Genomic DNA, 10,472 nt, shown 5'->3' on the forward strand with positions numbered 1-10,472 from the left:
GCTTTGCGCGTGGGAAGACCGCTGTTGTTAAGAGCGTCTGCGGAGATGCGATCTGCTAGGCTCGCGCAATGTGTGCCCGCAAATCGCAGCATCGAAATATGTAGCATGTTCCCACATTGCACGTAGCAAATGCTTCGTGGTCATCGATCAGATGCAGGCAAAACGCCGTACGCTGACCAGTTGACGCAGCCGGGGCAATCGGGGTATGCCTCCGCAATCCACGCCCTCTCGAAATGTGCCTGTTTGGGAGGTGCAGCCTTGCTGTAGCCTTTCCTCTCGATCACTCCTCTGCAGTATGCGGGATACATTGATGGCTCAAAAGTAACGGAAAACACGATCTTCTTGACTACATGACTCTATGGCTGTTGATACACACTTGCATTGGGCTGTTGTAGTATGCGTGAGGGCGCAAGACTCAGGCCAATTTCACACGTAGAAAGCACAATCTAAAGAGCAAGAAAATTGGCTCTGCGGCATCAACGCATTTCAGGGTAGTCTGCATACTAAGGAAGCGTCAATTCAGCGATTCTCTACACGAATACAAGCTTGATATTTATGCGCGACGAAGCGATTCAGGGTGCGTTCGGTTTCGGTGTCTTCATGGATGGAGGAAAAGGCTGTACACCCTGGAGCCTACATCAACATCAGGTCACCTACTTTGTCTGTGTTCATATCAACGTTGTCTGCGAACTTGTTTGAGCGTTTTCTTGTATAATGTGGAACAGTTAAAAAAAAACTCATGCATGCCGACTACATGATCTTAAAATATTTAATACACTCCTCCACAGAGGCCATATAGACGCCTCGCCTATGCGTAGCTCGCCCACCCCATGTACAGCACCGCCAGGTTGCGCTCATCAGTAGCCTGCTGGATGAGTTCATTCACCGTCGCTTTAGTACTGAGCGTTTTGCTCAACTTCTTCTCCACGACGCTAAGCGCTCTTCCTGCTTCACCCGCCTGTTCTTCCTTCTCCCTCTTCTTGTTGTCCTCTTGCGCGACCGCCGCCGCTTCCTCGGCCGCCGATTGGCCAGATGGCGCGGGTGTACCTCCCGGCGCGACAGTAGTTGAACGCGCAGTACCGTTCGCGCCCGTTTCCTGGTTCGCTTCCTGCATGCGCTTCGCCTTCGTAGGTGTAACGCTCCAGTTGACAAGAGGATCGTATCGCAGGACATTGAGGAGAGTCATGATAGACTCCCGCTCCTCGCGCAACGTGTCCATTGTAAACTCGCAGCAACGGCGGAAGACACCTTCCGTCTTTGTATAGCCCATGCCGTCCACCAAATCGCGCGTTAGTCGGAATGGCACGACTTCTGGTACTGGCAGGACACGACCAGCTTCGAAACTCACACCAAGGTCGATATGCACTACCTCACCAGACTTCTCATCAAGAAGGATGTTGTGACAATGACGATCGCCAAGACCGAGAACGTGTCCAAGGATGGAGATGGCGGCTGTTGAGCGCGTGTATGCGAGGCGACGTTCAAACCACTCGTCTGGGTCTTCGAAGCGCTCAAGCAGGAAGTAGCGCATCACGGGGTGGAAGTTATCCGCAATCTTTTGCCACACTTTGACGCGGGTGGTGAGAGAGTCCTGTTGGCATGCGCCAATCTCTTTGCGACATTTCTCAGGCTTGTAGTCGCTCGGGTAATACTTTTCGTGGGCTGGCATAACCCAGAGATGTAGAGGGATGGTATTCTGTACAAACTCCATAAGGCCAGAACGTGTTGAGAGTGGTAGAACTTTGTATGTGCGGATGCCGAGATTGCGAATACGCGTTGCGGTGTGGTTCTTCAGTAGTCGCGATACTTGATCGAACACTTGCTCCATGATTGCGTCCTGGCGTAGGTCGTCGTTTCCGGATTTGAACAGTTGCTTGTACGGTTTGCCATCGGTGCCCTTAGCAGTGATGACCTTTGGCGCACTGAGTCCGTTCGCAATCGTCATGGTCGACTTGAAGCCTGCAATCTTCGGCAAATCACTGTAGTTCATGTTCGGCCGAACTTCAATTTGAAGAGTAGCCGGAGGTACGTTAAGCTTCGGCACCCTGTTCACCAGGTCTCGTGACTCCTTGTACCTATCAAGGGGTAACTCACGACCTTGCTGAGTGCTCTCCTTCTCGCCCTTGAACATGGCAAGATGGTGGTAAATCTCATTCGACTGGAAGATCGAGCTCCAGTACGATCGTCCCCTCTTATCAGTACTGAGCGCCGTTGCAAGGCCACCCGCGGCTTTCTGACGGGATTTCGCAGATTCATCCTTGGCTCGAACGACATCTTCCCTAGAGGTGGCGGCGACCTTCATCTGAATCGCGAAGATCTGATGCATACCTGGTGTACGAAGTCAGCAACACATCTCTTATCGAACCGTACCACACAGGGGAAAAACTGAACACCCTGGAGCCGACATTGACGGTGGGCCCCCTACTTCGCATGTTTTTATCTTGATGTAGTCTCCAGGGTGTTCGGATTTTCCCTTGGATGGGGTGGTACAGGGATTTGGTTTACCATGGAATGGGTGGTCGACGCAAATGCGGAAGACCAGCTCCATCAGCAAATGCTGGAAGTCGTTCTCTTCGGCTTGTAATCGCGACGATAGTTGGTTCATCAGCAAGGCGAACTTCCCGCTCGGCACATCCTTGAGGTATGCCTTCACAGCTTGGTTCGCCAGAGGCGTATCGGAGTATTCTAGCCACAAGGAGAACACACGAAGCGCGTCGTGATTGTACTCGTCGCTGGCGAGAAGCGACAAGAGATAGTTTTCGAGACACTGGCGAAGGAATTGCTCGCGGCCCTTGCGCATCCTCTCATATTCCGCATTATCAAGGTCGTACCAAGTCTTCGCCCGACGAGCGTTTCGGTGGTACGTCTCGCGCATTCCTTTACTCTTATCGGTCTTCGACAGCTTCGCAAAGTCATGGTACTCCTGCAACTTCCGATCCATCACAGTTTTGATACGATTCATGTCTTCCGCCGCTTCAGGACTTTGAAGTTGCTTGTCGCAGAATAGGGCGAACTCGTGGAAGACTTGGCCTGGGCCCAAGCCCTCTTTCTGGCCTTTGAGCTCACGGATGGCAGGTTCTAGGTACTCTTTCATGATTGCATCTGGCTTGGCGAGGCGAGCTTCAGCAAGATGGTGTCCCTAGTATTGTTAGTCGAGAGATGTATGCAGCCATTCGGTAATCTTACCAGTCGAGCAAGCAACACTGGCAAACTGAGATCAACGTTCTGCGAGTCGAAATCGGCGTTGTCGATTAGATGCTGACGCATCCTTATCGAGATCTCGGTTTCACCCTGTTCCCACAGCACATTCGCTACCTCATGTTGGGCTGTAGCTTCAATGTCCAGACCTATAGCCTTGCACTCCGGTACGATATCGGAGAGGTAGGTCACACTTGCGAGCGACTCTTGCAGTGCTCCATGCTTCCTGCAGAGACTGGACGATGAAACTAGAGCCTCGACCTCCATGCCTCGCACGGTCGCAGTCCGGGTGTGCAGCGAGTCAACGAGAGCGGCATTTGTACCGAGAACGTTGAAAAGCGTCTCACGACATGATAGTAGCTGGCGCACGTCATTGAATCTAGTGATGGTAAGTATGCGATCTTGGAAAGGTTGAGCGATACTTACTCGCCAGCCCGCATCCACTTCTCTCGAGCCTTCATGCGATCCCAAATATCTAGCAAATGCTCCGAACGTTCAGCTGTAATTACTTCGTCTGCCTCTGTGAGCGCCCCTAGCGTGCGCAGGCGAGTCTTCGTTGATATCGATGAGGTGTCTTTTCCGCACAGGAAGTTCATTGTCACCTGTAGTTGGCGGTCGAAGTTCTCCTGAGCCTCTGTAGCGCTCTTCGCAAAATGCAGCCCTTGGAAAGCTTTGAATAAAGTGCTTGCCTCTGTATGATTTACTTCCGGCGCTTTGATATCCCATTGGCCCAGTTTGCGCGCAGTATGCAGCGTACTCTCAACGACGTCGTCTCCAGCATCGCGGAACTGGTCATTGGAGAGTAACGAGTGCGTAAGGCTGTTCATGTTCAACATGATGAGAGATTTGAGTGTTCCTCGGGAGTCTACCGCCTCAAACTCGTTGCGCCGGCGCATTTGACTGTCTAGACGAGCGCCACGAAAGAGCAGACTCTTTACCCCGTCACCCTCGTAGTCGAGACGATCTAGCACTGACAACAAGCTGGAACCCCGATCGACACCGTAGAACGAATCAGGCTCATCGAGGTTCTTGTAGATAGAAAGCTGGAGCTGCAGCGGCACTTTTGGAGGGTCGACCCTAACAGACGATCTCCTGGTGCTGCTCTTGATGATTGGCTGGCCAGAAGATGTCTCCGCAAACAAAAGCGCACTCCTGAACATGCCACAGTCGTTCGCGGCTTGTGAAGCCTCTAGATAGTCGACGTCTAACCATTTATCTCGCTCCACTCTGGTAACCTCCTTAGGGACTGGTTGGCTTCGGAGGTAGAGGACGGATTGAATAAGGATGCGGACGTGCGGTACGGTATCTGGGCTGCAATCGCGGAACCAAGTGGCCATCGCCTTCGACACGATGTCATGAACATTGCGCTCCGCTTCATATTCGTCAAGTAGCACGAGATGAAGTATGTAGGGCAGAAGCTTCTCCGCCATGTGGTTGATACCGCGGAGCAAGTCTGGAAGAGCCCCCAGGATGGGGTCGTCGATTGCAACTCTGCATAGTGCCATTGTCAGGTCTCTAATCCAGTCAGATACCGGTTGTACCGGTGTAGGTGAGACGGCTTCGCGAAGACCATCCGTCACAGGATGCGAGGTGGTATCTGGCTCCGGGGGCTTGTACACAAGGGCTTTACCGATGGCCTCCGGAATAACTCGATGCATCTCGCTCATGTACTGAGAGTCAGGCACCAATCGAGATATCAAGCGTCGTACAGCATCCTCCGCAAGGCTGACCTCATTTCGTTCGTCGCTGTAGAATAAATCGATAACCTCGTTAACAATAGCTTCTCGTGATGACTTCCCAGGAACCGATTTGGAAGTCTGCACTGACGATGCCCATGGCCGAGCCTGCGCAGAGCTTTGCTTCACTTCTCCGTAGGCGCTATATGCTCGTCCCAGGACCCGTGCGGTCCATAACAAATAACCTTCACCGACCTTGCTTCTGCGACACGACTCCCAGACTAGGGGTGCATACTCTGCAGCATCGTGATCCAAGCCGAGGACGTCATCTCGGGCGTTTGGAGCTGGTTCAAAGTTCTGGCAAAGCAAGTCCAATGCGACATCGCGTGATGTTTTGTTCAACAACTTACGTCCTGACTTTGCGTCGTCCAGTATCTCAAGAAGAAGCTTGCTCTCCTCACTACCTCGCAATGAGTTGCCTTCGGCATTGACTTGAGCAGCGGTCGCGGTGATGAGCTTGAACGCTTTGATTGCGGAAGTGCGCTCTACACCAGTGATTGCCTGCGCGTGGGCCTTGAGATACTCAGTAAGCCAAGCATGGAATCTGTTGGCTGCATTCATAGTCGCTAGATGTTGGGATTGTTGGGTGGTGCTATCCTGAGAGGAGCCCAGGAATACTCGAAGAGAGATGAGAATCGAAAGGCCGATACCTGTAACGAAGCTGAGCTGTTGACGGAGATACTGTGCGCCGTGTTCAAAAAGATACTGCATGATGCCGACTGTATCTTCAGCACATTGCATATCGGTGAGGAAAGGGCGCAAAGACTGCAGCGTCATTTGCAGTGGGTACCCTTCATGTGCTACAGGCCCAGCCAGCGCAACTATGACTCGAATCTTCCTGATCATTGACCGGGCATACAGCGAGCCGAGAGCAGGGTGGATGCGATCGAGCAGGGAGCGCATCACATATGTATATGTGCTCGGTGACCAAAAGCCAGCCGGTCTGTCGCCCGTCCGTCTACACAAGCGTTCCAGCTGATCAGGCAGATAGAAGGCGGAGAACGAAGGCTCAATGCCTATGTTAAGGCCTTGTGCAGATTGACCAATTTCGGCAATTTCAGCTAGAACTGCAGCGGCGGGATTGAAGGCTGGTTTCTTTTCCAGCGACTTGGGTAAACGTTCCTCGTGATCGATGGTTTGAAACATGTGGCCCAACACCTGAGGGAAATGTTTCTGCACCAGGCCATAGTATTTGTCGCTACCAACCATGTCTTTCAGCAAGTTGCCGAAGCTGGAGTCGGCTTTGTTACGGGCGGAGCCCCTGCAAGTGTCCCATGCAATTGTATATGCGGCTGCTTTGCCGATATTTCTCGACAGCATCTCCTGTGCTGACATGTCCAAATGGTCAGCCAGAAACTCCACCTCATCCTTGCGCCAGAACATTATGGCTTGGCCCACCACTTCGGCTTCAATGTCACGAAGAAGGTCTGAAAGCGACGCGTAACCGAAGATAGTGAAAGGAATACGGCCGACCTTTTGGCCTCGGTCGAGCCAGGTGAATATGACTTGTGGTGCAAAAAGTCGGAATAGGCTTTGTGAATCACCGAGACCTCTTGACTGCGCCACGTTCAAGATGCATCGTTCGGCGTGGTAGGTAGCGCCTGCGATAGTTCCTGCCGTGGCGAAGATTCGATATACGCTGTGACGCAGCAGCGTATGCCACTTGGATGCCAGTCGCGACAGGACGAGCAACCGAACCGCTATGCCCTCAAGACCTTCGTCATCTCCAGGCAAGCTGCTATCGACATCCTGCAAAATCTTGTCGTGTTCGGAGAGAACGAAATCTTCGAACATTCTTGGCAAGTGCTCCGCGATATGATATTTGACAGTCATTTCGCCTGTTGACAGCAGCTCGAAAAGGCTAGTCCGTACTGATGGGACCTTGCGATTTTGCGCAAAATCGGGATGATGCTTCAGTAAGCCATGTAGAAAGACTGCTATCGTTGTCTGCAAGTTTGCTGAACGCCGGACTCCTCCTTTCGATTTCTCCATCTCTTTGACGTAATAGACATACAGGGCTTCTACGTTGTCGTAAAGATCTTGAGCCTCGCGATCGGTTGCATCAGGTAGCCAAACGAGTGTGGTTCCAATCAGAACCTCGACAAGCATACCGTTGGCGACTTCGGAGGTGTTGTATTCACGAGCACGAGGATCGATAAGAGCTTCGCTGAACCGTTCGAGGAGATTGAGGCAGTCGTTCCTGGATATCTGCAGGTTGCTGTTCCATACCGAACGGAGGAATTGACGCGAACGAATAAGGTCATTCTCCGAGAGAGACACGAGGTAATCGACGAAATTCGGGGGTACTGCTCCAGTTTCCAACTCAGTGCGTTTGGCCAGAGACGAAATAAACTGCAAGTGTGCTAGACAGCATGCACGCAGAGCAGATAGGTCGGTTTCTGCTTGCACATCATGTCGAGGTACATCGTTATCGGGAACTGTGGCTCCAGCAGTCATCTGTGAGTCAGGCTCGTCGTCCACATCCATGAAGTCATCCTCATCCGCGTAGAACGATTGTTTGACCTCTTTGCGTTGCTGGAGAGCCCGGGGTAAATGCTGAGCCAGCTGGTCCATACCTATCAATTCGTATACGCCAGAGCTCACTCGCTTTGAAGAGCTGATGTCAGGAAGACCTTTTGCACAGGTCTCGAGGACTGCATCGACTTTGTATTGTTCCATCTGAGGCTTAGCCAGTGTAGTGGCAAAAGACTCGATCAGGGCAGCTGCGGACGATCGGAGAGTACGCACACGGCGATCGTCAGGGTCGCTCAGAGCTGCAACAGCTGGCGCGACGATGCACAGATTTGTGACGATGCGCATCATATCTGAGGTGATGCCTTGTATGTTTGACGAAGCCATATCCTTCCAACGGTGCTGGGCTCGTTCGACCTCGGATACGCAGAAATCAAGGATCCTGCTTCCAAGTTGCGTGGAGGAGAGTTCGCCTGTGGGCTCATCGGAGGAGAGACGCGGTCCTTGTTCGATCTTGGCTACAAAATCCTTTACAGGTCGGAGAAGCAGGAGATAATGTGCGAGGTCTTTGTAACGCGCCATTTGCGTTCGGGCTTGCCCAATAGGTCCAAGTACAAGATAAGAGGCCGGCTCCGGTGGGCTGTAGGGTGCGTCCAGGCACGTGTAGAGTACGCGCAGTACATCACGAGCGTTGCAGTGGTGAGCATTCAGCGCCGAGTATGTCCGTTCAGACCATAGACCTGTATGATGTCAATTCAGCTTCAGGTAAAGCTTGATAGCGCTTACTGGGAGTCCATTTGGTGAGGAGCCAGTTAAGGATCCGCTCAGCTGTCGAACTGAAATGTGTCGGGTTTTCTTTGATTCGCTCCTGAAGAATGGTGGTGAGTAGCGACGAGCTGCTCTCCGTGAGTAAAGTCGGTCCGCTTAGTTCTATCGACAACAGCAGAGACTGGACAGTCTCAGACACTGCTGAGAAGGGAACGATGTTCAGTCGTAGGAGAACGTCCATGAGATGACATGCCGCGCGGGATATGGATACGGAAGTGACTGCGCGAGACGCGCTTTGCCATGCAGAGATCCAATAGGGAAGAAGGGTTGAGTGGGATGCTGTTTGTTGAAGCGCGGCTCTGCGCAAACGTCAGCTACGTCCGCTGTGTATAATGTCATGATATGCCTACCCTGCCAAACCTATCATTGCCCACACTGAATGTACTGGGTTCTCATCTGAGATGCACGAAGTGAGCTTCTCCAACAGCGATTGAAGTTCCTCTTCGTCAAATGGTCCTTCCTGAATCATGAACGAAACGACCTGTAGAGCTGCTCGCTTGGCATTCGATCTGGGCTCAGACACATGACGAAGGTATTCAGGGAATAATTGAGTAATGCGAACACGTTTGCTAAAGCTCTCTTCGCTGTCGCTACGGTCGTGGGCGATGGACATCCTTCGCTCATCAAGCATAAATGAAAACCGCGCAATGGTGGATACTGTAGACCACAATCCTTCATATCGCTGATGTTCAGTCTCCATGGAGAATGCGCATGTGTTCAGGGGATGAGTCTCATTGCGAGCAGGCCCCAAGTGTCGAAAACAGAGATGATCCTCTTCAAGATATTGGTGCGCGGTAGTTTCTTGCCTGCGTCGGTAGTCGCCATACATGGTCTCAACGAGGCCTTCCAGGTCAGAGCTGGTGGTTTCGTCATCTGGGTCAGTGAGAAGGCTCGCAATGTGTGCCTCAGTGTATATCAGACTGATCATAATCTCATCTCGTAGGATAGCCTCGGACCACATAAGCTTGAGGAGCGGGAGCAATGTTTGCACCGTACGCTTGGTCAACTCGACAGATTGCAACGTGATGCGTGCGAGGACCGCGTTGACAGCGGCCAGGGCAGCCACGCCCGTACTTCCACGGGTAGACCTCTGTTGCAAGAACTTTAGCAAGACAGCCAGAACGGCGTCAGCCTTGTCTAGCAATGGCGCATTGGAAGCCTTGACGAGATGATGCAGGCAATGGACAAAGTCTTCTGTTGCGCGAACGTGCTCTGGAGGGGTTGACTTGGTCTTGGTCACTGGCAAGCGTGGAGAGGCTCTAGAGGACGTGAAGTCGGCTTCAAGGGGAGTGCGGGCGCGGCTTGAAACATTAGTGCTCCAGCTGTTCTGTGGCTCACCTTCGGCGGGCGACTCTTGGAAGAAGCCGGCCAGAGTTTCGATGCAGAAATCGACGGCAGCATCCCAGCACTCCTTTGACAGGCGCTCAACGTGGGGCTGGTACTCTAAGAGGGATCGCAGCGTTTTTGGGAGGGCTTCCAGAAGCGGCTCAACGAGACCAGTCGTCGCGGGAAGCACCTCAATTATCGTGTCTATTATCATCTCGACCGTAGAGCTCTTGATGGTCCGCACGCCCGAGGCAATGACGTGACGCAGGGCCGATGCCGAGAGGGGAAGGAGGGCGGCAGTAGAACCAGCCTTCGTCGCCTTGGTCTTACCGTGGAAGAAGGCGGTGCGCCCATCGTGTAGGCACTGGAAAAGCGTCTCGCATAGCGCCAGGTAGGATTTGTTCCCCAGAGCCTCGAGACTAGGCTTCCCGCGATTGTGCTTGAGGATGTGGATGAGGTCTTTGAGACCGCTCGTTCGGTCGACTACCCGTGAGGACTCGATCAGGACTGTCAAGCGTTAGTATAAGGCCTATGCGGAGTTCGTTTGTATAGACGGTGACCAAAAGCTGAATACCCTGGAGCCTACATCAACATGAGAACATACAGAGTAGGTGACCTGACGTCAATGTAGGCTCCAGGGTGTTCACTTCTTTCCCAGATTGGCTTGCGAGTGCGCTGTAGCCGGGAGGTGTTCAGTAGGTTCTGAGTTAGCAGATACAAACGCAGCAGACCGCGACCACCTCCAGCCTTCATCGTATGGTTCCCCCAAGTACTTACGCTTTGCATCCTGGATGTTGGTCGCCCCCATGGCCAAGAACTTATACGCGTAACATTGCGCGGCAACTACGCGACGAATATGGAGGCGAACGCTTTTACATGGAGTAGGTGTAGGTCCTACGGTTGCGGAGTTGT

The 10,472-nt window shown here is 52.6% G+C and overlaps 1 protein-coding gene across 1 annotated transcript; it reads right to left on the bottom strand.

Moving 5' to 3' along the window:
• Window positions 1-808: 808 nt before the first annotated feature.
• Window positions 809-10,368, bottom strand: J4E83_007177 (uncharacterized protein; the record flags this gene model as incomplete). The annotated part of the gene is made up of 7 exons (XM_049334082.1): window positions 809-2,328; window positions 2,506-3,139; window positions 3,187-3,577; window positions 3,625-8,146; window positions 8,193-8,533; window positions 8,585-10,067; window positions 10,338-10,368. The coding sequence occupies 7 exons, from the start codon at window positions 10,366-10,368 to the stop codon at window positions 809-811; spliced, it is 8,922 nt and encodes a 2,973-aa protein (XP_049186893.1).
• Window positions 10,369-10,472: the final 104 nt, after the last annotated feature.

Source organism: Alternaria metachromatica (genome assembly GCF_023757995.1).
Source record: "Alternaria metachromatica strain BMP 0045 chromosome Unknown scaffold_17, whole genome shotgun sequence".
Taxonomy (NCBI): Eukaryota; Fungi; Ascomycota; class Dothideomycetes; order Pleosporales; family Pleosporaceae; genus Alternaria; species Alternaria metachromatica.